The 24,056-nt window shown below is 36.5% G+C and overlaps 1 protein-coding gene across 10 annotated transcripts in view; it reads left to right on the forward strand.

The window, feature by feature from the left end:
* ARID1B (AT-rich interaction domain 1B) overlaps nucleotides 1-24,056 on the forward strand; it is a 425,150-nt gene that overhangs the window by 276,343 nt on the left and 124,751 nt on the right. For all 10 annotated transcript variants that reach the window (XM_081944091.1, XM_081944094.1, XM_081944097.1 and 7 more), the window contains exon 6: nucleotides 17,078-17,321. In XM_081944091.1, coding sequence (XP_081800217.1) covers nucleotides 17,078-17,321 — 244 coding nt within the window. The remainder of the gene's footprint in view (nucleotides 1-17,077; nucleotides 17,322-24,056) is intronic.

Genomic DNA, 24,056 nt, shown 5'->3' on the forward strand with positions numbered 1-24,056 from the left:
ACTTTGTCAGCCCTTTGCATTTCCCCAGCCTCTCTAAAACTTCCATTTATACATGCATAGCATTGTTTGATATATCAACAAGTGCAATGTCATAGTTGGAACTAGAAGGAAATGTAATCCACATTAAGTTCTCCTCTGGCCTTTTTAATAATTGTAGAAAGATTTTTTCTTAGCTTGGAAAAAAATGCTTTAATCTCTTAAGAAATTAGGGAACCCCTCTAGAGAGTTGTTTCATTCATTCATTCCTTTGCATGTAAAAATGACTTGATTATGTCAGGCATGATGAGAAAATTGCCAGAAAAGCATAACATTGATTCCCGTTACTGATTAGGAATTAGACAAACCAAAGAAAGTGTGTGATTTGAGGACCATAAAAAGCATGGAAGTGATACTTTCATTTCTTCTTACTTGAAAGGTGAAACCTTTCATCTCCTTTTTTCTGAGATTTTAATAATATTACAGAATTCCTATATTTGGAGCATTTTATTCAAAATACATATACTGTATCTTGAGATTCCATTTCCATTAATAGGCTGGGCTTCTGTAGATACCATAATAGCTTCTGCATAGTTGGCTTTTCTTACAAGTGCACTGAAGTATTAGATTGAATATAGTCATTCTTAAAACATACTGGTGCAAATAAGTGAGAATCAAGTCCTTGGCTCTCTGCAGTTTGGATGTGTCAGCTTACACCAAGGGAAATCATATCATCTTTAAAAGCAGATTGTTCTGTTGTTTGCTTGTTTATACTCTGATTAAACACTGGAAGTATTTAAGATGTTGGATGTCTGAAACGATATAGGGTTTCCTGCCTAGGCAGGGGGTTGGACTAGAAGACCTCCAAGGTCCCTTCCAACTCTACTATTGCATTGTATTGTATTGTATTATTATTGATTACATTTTCTTCAAGTAGATTTAAACAATTTACAAATAAGATAAGAAATATAAATCATATAAATTCATCAAAGTTCAATCTTCCACAAACTATTACTTGCTTAATAGTCACATTTTCAACAGTTATTGAACTCTTACCATTGGTATACTATTACTTGGAAATATAGTCGCTATTCCTATCTCCTGCAGCACCAAAGTATTTTGTCCCCTTTTACCATGTATTATTTAAAAAAAACTCCAAGCAGTACAAAGTTTGTAAATTTACATTACCAGATGGCATAACAGATCCAATTTATAGCACCTGTAGGTAACAGTATGCTTTGAAGATGGAGCTGTTCCCAACATACTGCCAGAAAGCATGTGGACAAGTGTTTAAAAAAAAAAACTAAAACAACTACTATCCCAGAATATAATCTTTGTAAAGATGAAACAAACAAAATGATGCAGTGATAATGTTTTCCTTTATGTTCTCTAGCTTATTTACAACTATGGTGTAGCCATAGCTGATCAGTTATATATCATGCAATTTGTTTCACATGTCAATAAACTTTTCAAGCCCTGGATAGCATGACACATAAGGACTCAGATAACCTCACTGCCACTGCCATCACCACAACACAGTTGCCAACAAAATCACACAAGATTTTGTGAACTCATCTTTAAGTTCTTACATAAAAGTAATGAGAACTTGGCAAAAAATGTTTAAAATCTATGAGAGTTTGGTGATTACATATGGCCAGCCTTTTTTTTTTTTGTACTTCAAAAGAGAAATTTAGTATAAATGGAGGGAAATATCATTTTATGAACCTTTGGTTCATTCCTTCTTCAGAATCTGAAGCTTTCAATATTTACTCAAGACCAATATCTAATAAAAATGATTAACAAAAGAATTGAATGGATAATTTAAATCAGATTGATGTCACTCTTTTCCAACTTCTACTCTTTAACTGAACGTCCATGATAATGAATAATGCTGAGGTTACCAAGGGATCTAGAGGTGAAAAATATTTAACAGCTGGAAAGAATACAGTGGGGTTTTGTTTTTTTAGGGAAGAGATTCACTAGTTTTGTATCCTACATGCAACCCATCAGTATATCAAATAATTTGATTTATTTTCCGTATTAAACTGAGCCTACTTATATAATCTTACACTCAATCAGTTAAAAACAAGAAAACAATAAAAATAATAAAAATAACCTCAATTAAAATAGAAATAAAAAGTTTAGTCAGTATTATTAAAATTATAATAGAAACAAAAGTTATTTTTTCTCAAGAAAGACATTTCTGTATTTCAACTGTATTTCTACTGAGAATGCTGTGCACAGGGCAGGACCTAACATTTTACATATTTATGTTTATCTTGCCAAACCTCTATCTTGATACCCATGCTGCCTCTCCAGCTTGAAAGCAGTGGTTTTCAACTTTGCAACTTTAAAATGTGTGGACTTCAATTCCCAGAATTCCCAAACCAGCATGCTAGAGTTGAGGTCTTCCTAAAGGAGATGGCCTAGCAATAGAACACTTATATACCCCCCTCCCCCCAATAATTTGCCTAAACTCCCACTCCAAATACCTTTGAGTACATTTGGGCTTGCCATGGCCTTTTTGCTAGGGCTGCAAGAGACTGACTGGCTCAAAGTCACTATATAGTAAGATAGCGCTAGGATTACCAGAAGAGTGTATAAGTATGCCTACTTCCTTCAGCCTCATTTTGTGTGACTAGTAGAGAATTGTTGAACTGAAAAGCCTTAGAATATATGATTAATGTTACCATTAATTCAGACCAAAAACAGGTAGGAAGCTACAAGCTAAATACGTCCGAGTTAACACAGATGAGGCAAGATATTGTAGTGGGCAAGCCATTGGACAAACACTCATTATACCTACTGCCATGGAAGCTTACTGCCTTGGCAAGTCACTCTTTCTCTACTTGGCCTACCTTACAGGGCTGTTGTTAAAATTGGATGAGGAAATGCTCTAGATGCTGCTTTAGGCAGATGGGACACAACAGCAGCAAATAAATCTGCTCTTGTTTGTTAGAGCCTCCATTATATATTCAGACAGTTAAGCACTGGCTCTGAATATAGAGGCTCCATTCCAGTTATTATAGCTCCTAACCTTTAATCTTTCCCTTTCTATGTACTTATTGACAATCTGTTGAATTAAGTGGGCTTGAGAACAATACTTATAAACTTAGAGGAGCATAGATATTTTTAAGCAGATTTTCTCAAAATAGAAATTGGGGAGGAGGCATTACACTTTTTAAAAAGTATTCTGATGTAGTTATAATAATCTACATGGTTATGGAAATACTTGCTGAAGGGGAAAAAACTCTATTCACTATTTTTTAATTTGTAAAACTGCCCATGTTAAATACTTTTATTTCTATATAAATATGAAAAGTCTCGACTTTTAAGAATCGATGTGTTACTGAGTTGTTGCTTTTAGTTTTGCAAATATATTATGTATACCAACACAGTGTGGAACAACAACTGATGACCTCCTTTTACCAGTCCACAATAGAAAGCGTCCTCACTTATTGCATCACGGTATGGCATGCCGGTTTGACAGCCGTGAATAGAAAAACATTACAGAGGGTGGTAAGCACAGCACAAAATATTGTGGGCTGCTCCCTGACACCACTAGATGAGATCGCTAGGGCTCGCTGCCTTAGAAGAGTGAGGAAAATCCTCAGGGACGACTCACACCCTGCTCAGCACTTCTTTACCCTCCTACCATCGGGAGGGAGATATAGAAGCATAATCAGCCGCACAAACAGGCTGAAGAACAGTTTTTATTTGTGGGCTGCCATACTCCTGAATGCGAAATAACATAATTACTAAGTAATACAATGGACTTGCAGGGCCGGCGCAACGTGTAACATGTTCACACTGGTGTAATGGGACTGGGTGTTTGTTAATATGATTTATTGTCTTCACTGTGAGTTGTATTGTGTTGGGGGGGGCTGCACTGAGGGAGCTCGACCAATCTCATTGTACAAATGTTGTGCACTGACAATAAAGAATTATTATTATCATTCAATTTTAAAAATACATGTATTGAGAAAATCTTTTGTCTGGTCTATTTATAGTTCTTGTTACGCTTTGTAAAATACCTGTGGGTCATAAAGATTGATTTTTCTAGGAGAGGTTTTATTTTCTTTTTTAATATATCCAAATTTTCCTCAGTTTTCTTTTTAAGTACCAGAATTTGGCAGAATACAATAGCTGACTCAATAGCGCCAATGAGCTATTAAATAACAGGTTAATTTGAACCAGTTATCATCTTTGTATTGTTATGAATTTGTTTTAGAATCTATTTTCTAAGAAAACAAAGCATCTGGGAAATTAGTAACATTTGTTTTATATGGCATGTTAATAGTGAGGTGTTTATGTGTGTTTGTGGGTACTGATGTGTGCATGCTTATATACATAAATATTTTTAGATTATCCTTCAAAATTCTATTATATATTACAATTTCTTTCCAAAAGAGCCATATAAAAAATGCTTCTAACACAAGAAAGATTCTGTGGTACCTCTCTATATTTATAGTTTTGGTTCAAATCCATTATGTTATAATTGCAAAGTACACCGTGACATATTTTCCTTTCTAAAATCTTGCCTGTTTTATAATATATGATTAAAGTTCTCTCTTTATTGAAGCATATTTTTGAAAATTAGCAGAATGTGGGCTGTTAAAAAAAGAAACATTAGTTAGGTACAGTTAAGACACTTTTCCTTAAGTGCATCTTTAGATTATAGATCATGAATCAGGATTTAGATATCTCTAAATTTGGAAATAAAATTGCTCTTCATTGCAATTGATCTCTGATTCCTGTGCCTTTGTATATTTTTCCAATTATGTAGTAGCTTAAACTTTAATTCATTTGTTGGGTAGACAGCAAGACCAACAGGATTCCTGAAGATTTATTGACATACAGTGCCATACATTGTTAATTGCTGGCTTGCGTGAAAAATTAAACTTACATTTAGAAACAGTGAGGAATCTACTGTAAATTGATCCCTTATAGTTTTTTTCACTATACAGCCTAAATTGCCACAATTAAATAAATCTCACTTACTAAACTGAGTGTTTCATTCTCTTTAACCTTTTCCCAAGTATATTGGAATATGCCATCCATGTTCTAGACACATATAAATTATATAGAAATTGTGGGTAATCTATTTTTATTTACTTGTAGTTTTATATTTTTCTTTAATCAGGGCGATATCATAAGGTCAGCTCTCTTTTTAGTCACTAATAAAAAAGAGAAATGCAGTCTCTGGTGATCACATACTGTATGACAGATTAATATGGAAAGAGACATCCAGAGTCATAAATACCTTGTATTGGACTTAATAGCAAAGAGATTGTCAGTGTGGAATGTTGAAAATGGATGTAATAAAACCCCACCTAGCAAACCAAACAATTCTTGTAACAGAACGTGTATTAGTTAAAACACATTAACCAAAATTAGTTACTGTATTATAATAATTCAACCAGTAAGTTACCAGGAAAGGGATGTTTGTAATCTTTATTCAGGAAGACTGCAGCCAAGAACATAAGCAGTTGTACTCACTTAGACCTCAAGATTTCAAAAGCTTATACCAAAAATATCCCCAAATCTGTCGTGAGTAGTGCATCTCCTTTTAGTAAAAGTTAAAAATCATCTTAGTAGACTCAACTACTTCCATATTATGCAGTACCTCTGTTGACTCATCCAGCCCATTACTATGGGTAATTCAGTACAAGAAGAGTAATTCAGCACATCCAGACAGCATGGGAATCTGATAACAAAAAGAAATGATTCATAATTCATCTGATTTTGGAGTGAGGAGGTGCCCCCACATGACAATAAATCAAACACCAAGTCCCCAAGTTGTTCCATCAAACACCACAGCTGAATCTCTGTTTGCAATAGCTATAAATAACCATTTTTATCCAGTAATGCTTGAAAATGGGGCAGTAGCATTTTCTTGAACATCTTTGTGAGAGTGATTAGAAATGTAAGCTTCTGGTCCAGCAAAGATTTCTTAAAGAAACAACCTCACAATTACTTCATTTGAAATAACTGGGCTAACTCTCATTGAAATAATTATAAATATGTCTGTCTGTCTATCTATTCATCCATCTATCTGGCTCAGTAGGCTACTGATCATTGGAATCTCTCTGCAATTTGAAGTAAAAACAAATTTAAAACTAAAGATATTAAGACATTAAATCTTCCCAAATCTTCCTTTAGTATCATGGTGGAGATAAAAGGGCCAAAATCCAAAGCAGTTGAACAAATCTTTCTAGTGTTCTTGTCCATAAAGCAACTGATTTAAGGTATATATCAAGTGAAGGAACTATGTAAGTCAGGGGTGTCCAAACTTGGGAACTTTAAGACTTGTGGACTTCAACTCCCAGAATTCCCCAGCCAGCATACCTAAAATAATTTTCACAAGTTAATGCTTTGGGGATTTTCGTGGACCTGAAGCTCCTGCTGGCAGGGCAGAAAGAGGCTCTGTCCAGGAGAGCCTTTTCTCAACATATATGTCCATTCTTGGAGCATAGTGCCCTAAGGACAGTCACTGAGGCCCTTATCACTTTGCACTTTATATATCTTTTATACCTAAAGTGTGAACTGGAACACCAGGTCTCTAGCCTGTTGCCTTAACCACCAGACCAAATTGGCTCATTATTACCTATGAAACTTTTTTATGCTGAGATTGTGATCCCCCTTCAGGAACATTTTCTCCTAGAACCTGCCAATCTTATATGTTCAAGTTGCAGACAGCATGTTGTGGATTGCCACACTTGATATGGCTAAGAGGCAAGAACCCATTAAACTTACCTGATCCATGGCTGCACTATTTTTAGGAAACAGCTTGCTCCATATCAAAGTCTTATAATTGGGACAATACACAAATAGAAGTAAATCAAATATTTCCTTAACCATGTGAAAAAATACTGTTCTAAAGATGTAATGTGATAAAATTGTTGTTCTCTCTTTACTACAATGTGTACTCCTGTGTATGTTTAGTTATATTCTGTGGCTCAGTCTGTTGATTTTGGACACCAGCTACACTTCGTCATGGATGACTTGTTCTGCCTACAACCAGTATTTTACTTCTTCCATAAGCTTGTCATTTCCTATCCCAGTTCCTGTATTTTGTTTTCATCTCATTCTAGAGTTTAAAAAGTGCAAACAGGTACTAAATGAAAGTGAAGAATAAGATATCCCTCTGGCTAGGTTCAATAGATCTATGATCGCTGCAGAAGTGGGAGAACTTTACAAAGAGTGCCTTAAAGAAGTCATGGAGCCTTTTAAAGATTTCAACTGGATCACACACATGAATTAGTCCACATAATATAGGTAGAGTTAATTTATCTTCAGAAATCTTTGTTTGGGGCTCAATGTAACTTTTTTTGGGAATATTACCCAGTTCAATTAACTCAATTTTAGAATTTGCATAACTCACTCTCCCCACCCTACCCCATACCCAAGTTATGTGTACTGTGTGATCCTGTGATTGGTGCCCTACGCATTTCTGTCATCATCATTCTTTTGTTTCCTTTTATTCTCTGATGAGAATACAATGCTCAAAAGGACATTTGAGAGCCATTTCACCATTCCATAGAGAGACTAGGGCTTGGTAGGAGTGCCAGCCATGTCAACTGGAAAAAATAATGAAGTTTATTTAATCACTGTGTTTTTCATTATCTTCCAAACCATTCAAATAATAATTTGTAGTAATCATTTATTGTCTAAGTGACCCAGTACAGAGGTAGAAAAGAATTGACTGATCAATGTGCATTAAATACTAGCTATTTTGTATATTTACATGGAGAGAATATACAAATCGAAGGTCCATAATAAGGATAATTGCCACCAGATGTTGAAGACTATGAATTTAACACAGAACTTCCATTGTTTGGAAACTTGTTTATCAGGATTATGTAGAGGATAGATAAAGTTTTGATGTAAGATTGTGTTCCAAAGCAAGAAGGATATAAGGTAGCACTGTTCAGTAATTATGTAATTTTGTCTATATCCTCCTGCATTTTCAGCAGAGGTGGATTGCTCCTGGTTCAACCCGGATCGGGCAAACTGGTAGTAGCAGTGGCAGGAGGCTCTGCCCACCTGTCCTGATGCTTATGCGCATGCACAGAAGCGTCTCACGCAAGCGCGCAGGTACGAGCGAACCAGTAGTGAAAAAAAAGAAGGAAACTCACCACTGATTTTCAGCAATTGATTAGAGAACGCTTGACTACTTAACTGTGCAAAGTTTCCAAGGGAACACTTCCTGAAATTTTTCAGTCACCGGAATGTGTGTATTTTTTTAATTGACTAGATAGATGATAGAACTATCTACAGATAGGTAGATATAATGGAAAAACCAACAGACAGAAATCATACTCCAGGATGGAGTATGAATTCTGAATGATTTTAGTAATAAGTTTGGAACACAGCATGTTATTTTTAAATTTAATAAACCCACTTTAATTTATTGCCTAGCTGTGGTATTTTTATAGTGTGAAGCTAATAACTATTATGAATGTCTGAATACAAATTGATATTCAACAACTAGTGACCAAATGCTACCTAACTAATTATAGCTACAATCTTATCTTTCATGTGTGGTGGGTGTTGTGTTTTCCTTTCAATGATGTACAGTGGAATGTTTTCTTAAACAAAACTACAGCATTTAGCATTGAAGTGCTTCCTGTATGCTTAATATGAACTGATTTAGTGTGTGTGTGTGTGTGTATTTTCTTAAAGTATTGCAGCAAAGAGACTAGAGCTGTATTTACCTAGCTTCATTAAAAATAAGTTTATCACCAGTGAAATATACTCAAGGAGCATTTTAGCAATATTTTTGAGCATTCTGATTTATCTACCCATGTGTGTCTGTCTCCCTTCCCTTCTCCAATTCATTGGTGAGTTGCTTTGGGTTTTCTGCTTCTTTGTAGGTAGTTTACTGCCATTCATTTCTTTGCTGACTGTGCTACAATTGTGAATTATTTCAAGAGTGATCCCGTTGGAAGTCTGATAAGATATGCCACCAAGAAAGCGTGCCATTAAAAAAATTAAGCTAAACATGATCTTCTTTTTACCCTTGTCACATGAATACAAGAAATGTTGTGTATAGATGGAGGCATTGGAGAGGAGATAACCATAAATATCACTCTAAGAAATGTAAATCCTGAGCAAAGATGGCTTGCTTGCAGTCAAGTTTAATCTGTAAACAATGTAAGAATTGACCAAGATGTAGTAGCTAATATAATCCATTGGTTGACTTAATATTGGAATACATCTGTTAACTGGAAAGTGTTGCAGCAAAATATTTTTTCCACTTGCGAGCAAAATTCTTACCATCATTGTAAGAAAATAACATACTGTGTGTATGAAACAAATCTAAATAGGGAGAAGTATTGATGTTTTTGTTACCTATTTTTACTTCCAGGGATACGACAACCCCAGCTTTTGAGATTAATGAAATGCCTGCTCCAGCAGGCCTTTGGAATCTGCTTGGGGACTTCCTTTCCATACAGTGATCAAACTAGCCAAAAATAAACAGTTAAAAAGATAAATGAGAACTTTGTTAGGATGAAAAGATGTCTTACTTTGAATAAAATGCAGTAAGATTTTTTTGTTGTTCTTTACAAGTGTTGTAGATTTGACTGTCATTCTGAAAGGACAAAGTTGGTGCCCTGCTGACTAAATTATTCTCTGGAGAAGTATCAGTTACAGAGCTTTTCTTCTTTCTTTTTAACAAGATCTCTGTGTAATCTATTATGGAACTCTTACTTTATTACCATCTGTCTGTGCAGTAACTTTACAACTGGGTATATTCAGATATGTTTATGGCAAATAACTATATCATTGGTTTAGAAAATTGTACTTATAAAGATGAAGATACATATGCTTGTACATGCATAAATTACATACCCTCTTTTTCTGTGTTTCTTAAATTCAAATGGTACAGAGCCTTAAGCAAAATTATTCTTTTCAATGTTGTGGGTCACATATGTGAGCTAGGCAACTGTCTGAATTGAATGAATAAATAAACAAGGGCATGGCAGGATTGCTAAGATTAAAAAAGCTTTTTAAAAGTGCTGATTGTTACATGTTTTTTCTGTTATTTCCAGAATTCTGCATTCAACTACTTAGTACATTTTTACCCAGGATGAAATTTCCAACACAGAAATATCTTTCTAGGATGATTGTGGAAATCCTCCATATAGGTCATGTGTGATGCAGGTGTGCCTAATAATTAACTTCTGCTTCTGTGGTAGACAGTCATATTTTTAATGGTTTCTTGCCATGTAGGTGGATGGCTATATATATATCATATTAACAGGCATATATGATTCTCCCAGAAATACCTTCTGTATCTGTTTGAGGTAGCAAACCACGGTTGTATGACCACTGTATATTTGATTGGAATAACTAGCATGTTAAATCTTGGTAACTTGGCAGATAATTTAGAAAAACATAATTTTCTGTTAAAATGTTCATGGCGTTGGTTTATTTAGAAATTCCATGGGACTGATGCTTAGATTTCCATGTGTAAAATTTGAGGATAGAGAAGCTAAATAACATTTCAAGATATCCTTGTAGTTCCATGCAACATGACAAAGAAATACTACTTAGCTTTGTTTTGTTTAAGGAAATCAGGAAAGGTGAATTGGGGGCAAGGGAAAGATTCAGTAGGAGTAATGCAAAAATACACACAAGGCATTTCAAAGCTCTACTTATGTTTCTTCTCCCCCCCCCTCCCCCCCAATTTGTTTTTTTTTCCTTTGAGGGGGAGGGATAAAATGTAATTCCTTAAACAGAATTACATCATGTGGAGCCCTTTTGATTTTATGAATGAGCTTTGTCAGATTTGTGAGGAAATCCCTTGAAGGCACACACTTGAGGGAATGCCTGAGATTTGTCACACACTTCACTTCCGAAGGGATTAGTAAAATGAAAAGTTGTAATTTGATCTGATTTGCAGGGAGGGGTAAGTAAACCCCTCTTTCACTTTCACCCTCCACTCCTCTTTCATTCACATAGTTCATGGAGTGAGCCAAAGATAAATTGTTGCATTACAGCAGTCTCTTGGGCATTTTCTTGATCCTCGAACCGCAGATCATTTTATCCTTCACTATGATGCATATGTAATAACATTTTGAAGCATTACTTGGCCTTACAAAACGGGTTACCTGCGATTCAAAAAATGTTATCAATGTCTTGGCTGTCCTCTGAAGGGAATGACTGCCCCAAATTTATCCCTTGGGGGTGCATGATTTCTTTCATCTCTTCTTTTCTTTCTTTTCTTTTTTGTATTCATTTTAAACAAGTGAACGTATCTTGAAGGGGATTGTTTTCATATTCCATTGTATTCTGTGCCGTCAGTGTTTGTTTTAGCTATGCTGCCGCATTTAATAGACATTTGACTTCATTCAAGGCTCTACTTCATTATCTGAATGTCATATAGTCTGTTGCATAAAAATATCTCCCTAATGAATTTACTCTGATTAAATTCTTCCATCTTGATTTTATAGTTAGAAAATAAAGCTTTAAAAGGGGGGAGCGCAAAACAGGTATCTCTGCCTGTATATCGTTTAGCAGATGTTATTTTTATGATGAAAATAATTCAGTGTCTTTTTTAACAAAATAGAAGTGATCCTAACATGTTTTACTTTTCATAATACAGAATTGTAAGGTAATATGAAAAGAACTATTCTTGTTTTAAAGAAAAAAATGTAATTAAACGAGTATAGTATTGTTAAACAAAACTTTTATCTAAATGCATAAAAGATAATGTTTATGTACATATCATAAACATGGCAAAGCATTTCTTTTATTTTCTGAAATACTATTCCTCATTTCTAGTAAGGCATAGTAATAATGGAAGGGATCCAGAATTAATCATTGTTAGACTGGTTGGGTGGAATCTGTGGAACCAAGTCAGACATGATAAAACAACTGTGTAAATTCTGTTTTCAAAGCAGAGAACTCCCTGGTGAGCATTAGAATAGCTATTGGTATGGTCATTCAGAGTTAAAGGAGGCTATTATTAAATGAAGTTTTACTTGACCTAAAGGATTTGGGAAATTAATAATCAGTCTCAAATGTGCCTTTTCTGACTTAGGTGATTAAAAATGTGGCGGCTGAGCAAAACCAGATGCATCAAGAAAATAATGTTTATCTGGACCTATGTGACTCTGTCTTTTAAGCAACATATTGTAACTGAGAACAATTTAGTTGTGAATTATCTGCAATAGAAACTGGATGCAGGCATTTGACCCTACTAGGTTTTTTAGGCTTCTTGGTGGTTTTCAGTACCATTGGTATTCTTCTTGGACCTTGAATTTAGCCTTTAAGAGCACAGTTTTATCATGGATCTGGTGCTGTCCATCAAACCATGCCAAGAATGTAGCAATGAGAGATAAATGTTATTTGGCTATTTCTTGTCCCCTATGTTACTTAACATCTATGTGAAAACAATGGAAAGTTATGCAGAGCACTGAAGTAAGTGCCATCAATATGCTGGTGTCATCCGGTCTTCTGCTACTTATCAACTAAGTCCAGGAAGCAGTTGATTCCCCTTAATAATCACATATATTTTAATAATAGTCTAAATGCACATGAACCTAAATTTGAATAAGAGGAAGATGTTGTAGGCTACAATTATATCATGGTTATCTGTACGGGGAAAGGGAGGGAAGCATAGAGGGTCAAAGGATGAAAAGTATATACTGATACCATGATATAATGCTGTAACTTGCATCGTCGCCTCAGAACTTGAGATACAAGTACTAGAGGCAGCATTTAGGTAATATCACTGCACAAATGTCACTGTAGTGTCATAGTGACTAGGTATGCATGCTGTCATGATCAGTCTATTGTGTGTGGGATTGCACTCCATTAGTAAGAGTGACTTTGGATGTGATGCTTGATTTTCTATTGTTTCTGGATTTCCAGGAGGCAGCAATGGCAAGGAATCCATTTGTGCAACACTTAAAAAGTTAGGGTTTTTTGATAAAAATATTAATTCTATTAGCATTGTTTTTAATGTGTTACTCAATCATTAGATGACCTAGACATTGGTATTTGAATGTAGACCTTTTTAACACTTATATTTTATTATGTTTTATTAATCTAGGTGAAATATCCACATATGATATGCCATACACTAAGTCAGTGATGGCTAACCTTTTATGGATCACCTGCCAAAAGCGGGGGAGTGCAGGGAGGGTCGTGTGTGGGCATGCCCACACCCATAATGCTATGCGCACAAATCCCCCTGCGCACAACCAGCGCAAAACCTCATTTTTGATGCACTTTTTTCACCCTCCCCAGGCTCCAGAGGCTTTCTAGGAGCCTGGGGATGGCGAAAAGAGCTTCCCCCCAGGCCCTCCAGAGGCTTCAGGAGCTTCCCTGAAGCCTCCAGAGGGTGAAAAACCGGCCCTAAGGGCAAACCAGAAGTCTGTTCTTGAATTTCTGGTTTGCCCGTAGGGCTGGTTTTTCGCACTCCGGAGGCTTCAAGGAAGGGCAAAAAAAAAAGAAGGCTAAAGTCAACTGGCCAGCGTGTGCATGCGCGCTGGAGCTGACAGGGCAACACCTCGCATTCCCTAACATATGGCTCCGCGTGCCACAGGTTCGCCATCACGGCACTAGATAAATAAATTTAGTGTGTTCTAACAGTAAGAAATTTTGTTTAATTTTGACTAACCTACAGTTCTGAGAGTAAAAAATAATAATTCACAGAAACAGTAATTAATAAACAAATGTGTTTTAGCTTTGAAGGAAAAATATTTCAACAGTATCATTGCAAAGGAAATGGGTTACTCAGTTTTATTTAGTAATTATTATTGTTTTCCAGTGATTGATGAGAATGAAGCTTGGGTAACTCTGTTGGGATCCATAATTACTGTTGTGTATAGTTGGTAAGGAGAGAGAGATTTGGTAAATGTGGCTGTATTATGCAGGGAAAGGAAAATCTCTAGACACTGTAGCACTGAGAGGACTAATGGTGTCAGTTGCATAAAATGTGCCCTGATTACCTCTTGTGCTGTCTGCTATGGAGAGAAAAGAGAAGAGACATTAGCTTTGTGTTGTACAAATAGATTGCCCAGTTCAAGAGATTCCAAGATTAACAGAATAACAAAATAACAGAATTGGAAGGGACCTTGGAGGTTTTCTAGTCCCATCTCCTTCCCAAGCAGGTGACCCTCTACCATTTGAGAGAAATAGTTGTCCAATCTCTTCTTTAAACCTCCAGTGATAGAACACTGCAGGGGGATCCTTACATGAGAGAAAAAGGAGTTTCACTGGACGTTATCTTACCCATTGATATTACAATATGGGCTGTTCCCAGGCAAGACTCTATCCATTGTGGATAGGTGAATCCTATATCCCAGCGGTTCTCAACCTGTGAGTCGGGACCCTTTTGGGGGTTGAACGACCCTTTCACCTGGGTCGCTTAAGACCATTGGACAACACATATTTTCGATGGTCTTAGGAACCGAGACACCAATTTGATGGTTGGGGGGGGGGGTCACCACAACATGAGGAACTGTATTAAAGGGTTGCGGCATTGGGAAGGTTGAGAACCACTGCTATATCCCATAAATTCAAGTCAGATGTTATTACATGTTATGCAGGTGTATATAACTCCATTATGTGCTTATAATCTTTATTTATAAAAATGATCTAAGATATGCATATTTTGAGCTGGAGAAATACATAACAGTATTGATTTTATTTATCCCAGAATCAACATTATTCTCCTCCTGATAGGGATTTATGTTCATTGGGGGCAGACTGGATGGACTGCTCTTTCTCTGCCATCAGTTTTCCATGTTTCTATGTTTCTATATATATGATATCTAACTATTTTTCAAGCATTGGTGTCAATTAACTAATATCAATTGTCAATAGACAATTCCCTATACTACATTAATCTACAAATATGCCACCAAATTATTATTCTGAATTTAACAGATTGGGGAAAAAATTAAACAAGGGAATTTTTTTGAATTCTGACATGTGCCCAATTGAAGGTTTCCATTATGTTATTTGTTTTTTCATATCTCCCATAAAATGTCAGATATTTCTCAATTTTTATTTTTTGGTTAAGCATTCTCCTTCTTTATGTTACCATGTTATTTCTTGATCAAAGTTTTTTTTTAATGATAAAGTAGAGGCACATCCCCAGCTCTCTTTCTCATTATATTTTGCATCACGTAAGGTTGCAATAAGAAAACAGTAATAGTTCTGAATAATAAGTTACTGCAAGATATAAGAGATTTGTACTGCATTTATTCCAAAATTGAAAAATTCTCTTTCTTCCCTTTCTCCAGAATCTTGTGGATTCTCGAATCGTATGTATTGTGAAAGGCAGATGATGTTGACTTCATTTTTAGAAAGGTTTTCCTGCTGCTTTTTAGTTAGGAAGTATGTGCAATATGTTTGTGTTGGAAGACCTTGGCACCACTGATACCTGCTCACATAGCCAGGAATTCACAGCATTCTTTGTGGGCAGCTAAATACTGAGAGAAATAAATATGTTCTTGGACTTCACAAATTTAGGAAGCAATTAATTAAGAGACTTGTAAAGAGCTAGAAGTATGATTGCTTTACAATGCATTCACATAAAGAAAAAAATGCTATGATTTTCTGCCAAGGACAACAGTAAAAGCAACATTCTTTTTGGAAAAGTGATTGCATTTCAGTGCAAAAAAGGAGAGATATTTCTAACAGGAGGTATTCACTTCCTCAGACTTAAACTTTGTTTGTCTACATCATCAAAGCAACTGTATTGCAGAATCATACTAGAAAATCAAAATCTGTAAGGGGAGCAAGCATGGGATCTGAAATAATCAGGATTCTGGCACTCCATCTGATTGGTGTATTTTTCTTATGCTACCTGTTTGTTGAAGTTAAGACCGTTTCCTAAGGTTGCTTAAGATTCTTACTGGCTTCTGCTGTAGCTTCATCATTTCCCCGGGTCTGTCCATTCATATGCTTTGTATTAGCAGTGGCTTATTGGCATTGTGATTGCGTATATCTGGTGCAACTATAATACTATCTGTAAGAGCCTAAACCAAATTTAATTGTATTATATTATTTGTAACAGTTTTGGTTTAGCAATCTCCTTGAGTAACCTAACTTGTGTTTGGGAAAATAATTAAATAAAAACACAACCGTTGGAGCGCAAGAGGAACTTTAAGTGATTGAGTATTTTCTACACTGGTGTGCAAACAGTGCATCAGAACAAACTTTGCATTAATGTGTTTCTGCCTCGAGTAGACATTAGGGCAGAACCTCCCAAACGTTTTCAATTTTTGGTGCCTCTAGGGATTCACAGGACATCATAAATGTATTTATATACAGAATATTTTTTTAAAAAAACCCAGAAAGTATAAAAATATTGTAGTTTGTCAGTATATATTAAATTCTTTAAAATTTATGCTTAATAGAGTTTATTTATTTATTTATTTGTTTGTTTAAAATATTTACATAGTTGTCCAGCTTATGTCAAACTCTGCAGAGCTCCCAAATATCAGTAGATGATATTCATCTAATAAGGCCACAGAATTAAATATTGAGAGCATAACAAGTGGTATCCTGCCGGTTCGCCCTGGTTCAGGCAAACCGGTAGGGGCGGCTGCGGAAGGCTCCAACCACCCACCCAAACGTCATCAGGGATGTTCTGCACATGTGCAGAAGATTCTGCACATACCCAGAAGCGCCATGAGCACATGCACGCTCGCAGTTCCAAACCGGTAGCGGATAAGAGGAAACCATTGCTGGAGCATAAATAATATGTTTGAATGAACTCCTGTACAATGTCAACATAATTTGGGAAAATATATAGACTAAAACCCGAATGAGTTGTGGAAGAGATTCCGCCGTAGTTCAGTTGCAATAATTATATTTTAATAACCATATTAGAAAAAATGAAATTTATATGTTGTCCCTTTAATTGCACTAATGCCTGAGAAAATTTTGATACATGTGCAAGTTGTATACTTTGTACATATTTATATAAGAAAGAGGGAATTCATTTCCATTTTTATTGCTTGTTATTAGTCCCAAATTGGAATTTGTTCAACTATGTTCCAATATTACACGTACCTTTTTGTGAATGCTGGTGGCTACTACTCTTTTATCAATTTCCCCCCTTCTTTCTTCTCAGGATTTATCAGGCTCCATTGATGACCTGCCTACTGGAACTGAAGCAACATTGAGTTCAGCCGTTAGCGCATCAGGTTCTACCAGCAGTCAAGGGGAACAGAGCAACCCAGCACAGTCACCTTTCTCCCCTCATGCCTCTCCACATCTCTCCAGCATCCCTGGGGGCCCGTCCCCTTCCCCCGTGGGCTCACCAGCTGGAAGCAATCAGTCAAGGTCTGGTCCTATTTCTCCTGCAAGTATTCCAGGTAAATGGTGGGCTTTAAATACATACTATATACATTCAGCAATCTGTGGTGCTCTGTTTTGTTTTTTACCAATATTTTGTATGCTCTTCTTACTTCTCCATCCCAGGCGTATGTCACATTATCAATCATTTGTATAGAATGAAACACTTAAACTTGTTCAGGAGGAAAACTTTATAAATTGTTACACCTCAATTCATATGTCCCCTCTCCTTTTCCCCCCAAAAGAATTGGTCACCAATGTTTGTTTTGCAAGTGATCAAAAATAAATTTGTGCATTTTGCACAGCTGCTGTAAGAAGTAAGTTTCATTTTATTCAGAAGGGATCCTACTTTTGAATACACATGCATATGAGATTGGGCTAATCTTGGTTGTCACTTTCTGCCTCTCTGCCAGTTTCTCTCTTCTGATCTCAGTCAACTTCTGATCTCCTATTTAGTCTTGCCACAAGCTTCTCTAAATGACATAGACTGACTTCCCCAATCATTTTCCCCCTCTGGCAAGTCATCATAAAACAAGGAACTGTTGTATTGCTGATACTGTGTCAGCAATGCAAAGATTTAGCAGGGGGTGTTTTTTCATGAAAGGTTGTTAAAATTAAGGTATTCTGTTTCGATGGCTTACAGGTATAAAAACATTCTTTATCTCATACCTTTGTCAACCAAGAAGAAATTGACACCTAGAGAAGTATTAAAAGAACATAAAGAGTCACCTTACCGAGGAGATGGGCGGAATGCACATTTAACAAATAAATAAAACAATATAAATAACCCTAACTGAATTTCTAAATGCTGTGATTGCCTATATATATTGTCTAACCACTTATCTTCTTCATTGTATTGTTATTTATTTTTCATCTTGATCATGTTTGCGAGAATGAAATTGTATTACATTAATCACATTATATACATAGCACTATTTATTTAGTTATTTCCCCATTAAAAAAGCTGGGCATATAGAGCTGAGAAAGGGATCCCTTACTATGTGATTCTGTCCTCATCAACGGTAGCCTCTCTATCATGGAAATAAAACAAATTCATATTGTAAAATATAGAAATTATTTAAAGTAGTTTCAGAACTTTATACAACGCACAGTTTTTTCCAGGTTTATCACTCCATTTTTACCAATATATTGTTAATATTAGCATTGCCATTTAGAAGGATGATCTCTCTCTTTCTATCTCTTTAATAAAATGATGACTGAGGAGTGAAAGCTGACATGGCATTACATCAAAATGCAATGCTGATGCCAGAACATTTAGTGAGTGCTAGCTTGGCTTGCTTCCTGAGCCCAAAGTCTCAGTTTACTAACAAAGCAAAAATGTTAAAAAGCAGGAAGCTGGGATCACAACGTTCTGTGGCCAGCTCTCAGTTTCTAATGGACTAGTATTATGTTTTACCAGATGCTCCAAAAGCTCAGAAATGCTCTTTTCCAAAATCTAATTATGACATGTACAAATTGCCTAAAATAACCTCTATCCTGTTTCAAGTTCAGTGTAAGGCAGCTAAGCACTCTATTAAAGAATCCGTTGAAGTCTTACCTGTCATTTATATGTTCCTCTCTTTTCCTTAAAAAGAAAGGGGATTGTATGTGTTCCTTTTTATTTTTTCTTACATAACAAAAAATGTGCAATGAAATGGGATAGCAAAAAATAGATGCAGCAATCTTTTTCTGACTTTAGGGTAAAAGAAGGGAGTTTTAGACTAGTAGTTCTTTGGGCATATCCTGAGATGATGGGACACTTTCTAAATGCTTGTTTGTGACCTGAGGTTGTAATTATGGATTGCTTCTGTCCAGATACTTGTGTAAAACAATATTGTTTTTGTGGAAGTAAGGGTGTTATTTGAAACGGGGGGGGGGGGGGGTATTTGACTCAAGCACTTTCAGAATAACTGAGTTAGGTGCTATATAAATAGTCCTCAACTTACAACTGCAATTGGGGCAGGGTTGTAAGTCAAGGCACCCATAAGACCAGACTCAAATTTATGACCATATGAGTTTGTTAAGTGAATCACATGACCATAAGTTTGAATCTATTCACAAATGGGTATTTTTTGTCAGAAACCAGCAAAACATCACCAGAAACTGGTGGTGACCCTTTGAGAGTTGTATGCAACGAAAATTTCATTTTAATGTATACCGATTAGTGTACATTCAAAGCGACAATAAAGAATCTAGTCTAGTCTAGTCTAGTCTAGAAAAGTTACAAATCCTGGTCACGTAATTGTGGAATGTGGCAACCAGTTATAAATATGAGCTGGTTCCCAAATACCCAAATGTCCTGTGTGTGTGTGTGCACGCGTACAACATTTTTCAATGGCTGCTAATGTTGTATACGTGATAAAACATCCTTTCCAAAGCCATTATATCTCTGAATGGTGATTAAACAACCAGTTTTAAGGACTATCTGTAGAGCTAAAAAGTAACTTATTTTTTTTAAATGCTTTAAATATATATATACTCTTTTTAGGGTGGAGGAAAAACAGCAGTATGTTTATTTCAAGTTAAGAGTACTCTAGCGTGAAGGCAGCAAAAACCAGCACATTTTATTCCTATATCATGAAGGTGTTAGAATTTGAGTTTAAAATGGAAACCTTTTAGTCTTTTGGGTATAGTTTGTTGGAACGTTCAAGATAAATTATGTAAAGGGAGCCAAGACACCATCTGTCTATTCTTGAGGGTGATAAATCTCTGAAAATTTAACAAAATACACCCAAATTTGGTGAGAGAGCAAAAGAAAAGAATATGTTTGAAAATGGGTTGCGTTATGGTTTGCATGGATAAAAGTTTGCAGTACTTCCTTTTGGAGAAGGAAGCCCTTTGTGGCCAATGGTATTGAAGGCCACCATGAATCAAGGAGATATTCTTTTTAATTTCTGCTGCTAGTGTGAATGAACAGTTGAATAGTGTGGGTGAAAAAAGTCCTTTTGACTTCTCAAATGTGGGTGCTGGACTAGGACTTGACTAGATATAACTACAACTTTTTCAATGAAAGGTTAAGAACTAATCTGTTGTTATGAACTAAATAAATTGTATCTGTTCTAGATAAATATCATTTATTTATTTATTTTATTTATTTATTTGGATTTCTAGACCGCCCCCTCTCCCGAAGGGACTCGGGGCGGTGTACAGGTATAAAATTAAAAAACCATACAAACAATAGTATACATAGCTAAAATTAGATTACATAGCCCCTGTACGAATTTATAAAAATTAAAAACTTCGACCATAAAACCAATCAGAAAAATTTAAAAATAAAACTGAGGTGGGAAAGCTGGGATTAGGCCAGGCCGGCTAGCTGAAACAGGTGGGTTTTAAGTTTCTGACGGAAGGAGCGGAGGTCCGTAGTCATTCTAATGTCAGGGGGAAGGTCATTCCAGAGGGTCGGGCCCATCACAGAGAAGGCCCTTCCCCTAGGCGTCGCCCGCTGGCACAGCCTAGTGGACGGCACCCGGAGGAGTCCCTCTCTGTGTGAGCGAATCGGCCGAAGGGATGTATGGGGCAGGATACGATCCCGCAAATAACTAGGTCCTGTGCCATGAAGCGCCTTGAAGATGATGGTCAACACCTTGAAACGCACCCGAAAAGCCACAGGCAGCCAGTGTAGCCTGCGCAGGAGAGGTGTTACGTGGGAGTAGCTAAAGACTCCCGAGATTACCCGCGCGGCCGCATTCTGAACCAGCTGCAGCCTTAGGGTGCATCTCAAGGGGACCCCCATGTAGAGAGCGTTGCAGTAGTCTAGCCGGGACGTCACAAGCGCATGAGTGACTGTGCGAAGGGCGCTCCGGTCACGCCACGCCTCATCAGTATCAAAATATCAAAAACCATAAGTCTGGTTTACAAGGTCATTGTAAATATTTGAATGGATGTTTAATTCTCACCCATTTTCTCTCCCACACCATAACTTTGTATAAACAAGCAACATTTTTGGAAATGAATGCTAAACCATAATAATTTTTCATTTTTAATTATATATAGGTAAGAAGTAATTTCAAATCCCTTAGTGGTCACTAGTAATCTTATTTAAAAGGGTATGCTCTAACAATAATAAAAGAAAACTCTCCAGTGGATTTGTTCCTTTCTTATCCCTAGATAGTGCTGGATTCAAATTATTGTGATGTGTTGATTTATTACAGCTGTTAACTTTCTTAGTAATCAGTTTCATTGCTCATTCTAAATTCACACATGTACCTTTGATTTCTCTTCCAGAACAGAGCAATGTGAGTTGTCGTTGACTAATGAAAAACAGAATTAGTTTCAGCATGAGACAAACGGAATGCCGACACCAATCCAGAAATGCATTAATCTTTAATAATCCACATCTCCATGTTTATAAATGATATAACCAGAAGTTGTTAATGCTGTTATTCTCCCTTGCAAACAAAAACTGACATAACAGTTGAGAAATTCCAAACCACACTATAGAAATATAGGTAAACATTTATGTGACCTTGCAAAGAAGTTTAAATTAATGATCCAAACCTCATTAAGGAATTCCTCTTTATGATTGTAGGTATATTACTCTAGTTCTGGAGTTCTTGGTGCTCTCTAAACTTGGTTGTTTGCTTGTACACCCAATTAGATATCATCAATAACTAGTGAATATGAGTTTTGTTCCCTGTCTATATATAGCAGCTTGCCCTGTCAGTGTTGTGGGGGTATGGTTTTCTCATTGATAGTTCCTTGATTAGGGTATTGTTTTCTGCTTGGGAGTTAATCCTTGTTTATGTAAGTGTGTTCTGGTCTTCTTGTTCCTTCTTAGCTTTTTTTAAAATTAGAATGATGTGCAAATGTAGTTTAGCTGTGTGTGTCTACTGATGGCTGACTTGTCTTAATGCCAAGCTTCCTGAATACATAGCTTGTTTGTGTTCAACTTGGTTTAGGATACTCACAGTTTCTCAATTGAAATGGTTGAATCTGTCCAAGTGTTTAGGACTTTTCCAAGTGATTAAGGATTTTTCATTCTGTCTCTTGATTGCTAGATGGTGTTCATGGATAGACTCTGCCTGTTTATTCTATATAGTGGCTGTTACAGTTTCACTATATGTGGTAAACGATTCCTGTTTTTTTCTTCTTGGATTACTGGGTCTTTTGGTTTACTTAAGCTATTTTCAAGCCATTTAAAATTTTATAGAACTGTAAAAATACAGTGGAATGTGCAAGAACTGTAGGTAGCCTTTATGTATAATGCTCATATTTCTCTATCTCTCGTTCACATTATATTATAGATTGGAAACAATACAGTACAAAGGTAGTCCTCCATTTACAATCATAATTGGGTTCAGAATCTCGCTCACTGAATGAAGAGGTTGTTAAGCAAGATGCCACATGACTGCTTTGCTCAATAACTGCAATCCCGGGTCTCCAAGTTAGATGACTGCTTGGGTTATTAAAAGGAACTCTGGGATGAGGGTTCATGTCCAGCCTGGTGTGGTGGGATGGAGAGAGAGCACAAACCTCACACCACACCCACAGTCCAACTACTCCTCCCCGCCCCATAATTGTGAGAATGACGGCATTCCCTATCATTTTCTCCTCCAGGGAGAAGAAATGCTGTAGTTCTGAAAGCTGAGAATGGTGGCATTAGCTAGCATTTTCACCAGATTTAACATCCATTTCTCCAGCATATGGAGGATCTTTATAATTTCCTCAATGCTTTAGCTAATCTACTGTTAAATAATCTGAACCCGCAAACATTCTCTCTGTGTTTTGTCTTTGTGGAAATGGAAGAGATAATTTCCCCCTCTCTTACAACTATCTCCTTTAGGTAAATAGGGTCAAGTTCTTCTATGTTTTTGTGAAAATAGTGTGAATAAAAACATCAAGATTTAGTTTTTCCTTTTAAGATATACATATTTTTTCCACTCATCAAATTTTGATGCTGGCTGTATCTTCATGGCTGTCTTCACATATTAGATAGGATTCAACAAAGCACTTAAGAAAGGGATATACACGTGTTTGTTTGTTTTTTGTCTCATTGAATGATTCCTCAGTAAACCATCTACTGCTTTTGAAGTTTTGATTGATTGATTATGTTTTATCAGGTTATTTTTGATTCTTCACAACCATATAGATCAGACCTGGACATTTTATGGCTGTGAGCCACATCCAGCCAATGGGTGATCCCAGTCCGGCCAGTGGCAGGGGTAGAGCATTGAGAGAAGGTGGCAAGGAATTGATGCATGGCTGCGGGGGGGGGGGGTAGCAATGATAGGGGGCAGGGGAGCAGTACAGCTTTGACTAGGAGACAGGGCTGGGATGGGCAGTGGCAATGGGGCAGTGGGGGTGGCAGCCCTCCACGGTAGTCAGGGAGAAATTAAATGCCACCCCTGATATAGATAAATGTTGTCCATGATGATCTATTCCTAACTGGGTCTTTCAGATCTTAAAGCATTGTACCCTTTGCAACTCATCCATCCACCTTGAACAATTTTAAAAATTTGAAACTTGGCTTAAGAACAAGACAGTCTCTTTGGCTCAAAAAGAAAACTATCAGAAAGCACACTCAATTGCCACCATTGAGTAATAAAAGATGGCACTTTTACTCTATAAATGTGATGAAAAATACTGGACATCTGTAGAGGGGATTTTTTTTATTTATTTTTTGCTCATTTTAAATATTGTACGCCTCTGTAAGTTGCTCTCAGGTACCTGGAGGTAAATCGAAGGGAAGCTTTTTGAGGTGGTCAAATTAGACCTTTAAAAAAGCCGTACCTCAGCTCAGAAAAGGCCCAAGT

Source organism: Natrix helvetica, assembly GCF_964273705.1.
Source record: "Natrix helvetica genome assembly, chromosome: 2".
NCBI classification, from domain to species: domain Eukaryota; kingdom Metazoa; phylum Chordata; class Lepidosauria; order Squamata; family Natricidae; genus Natrix; species Natrix helvetica.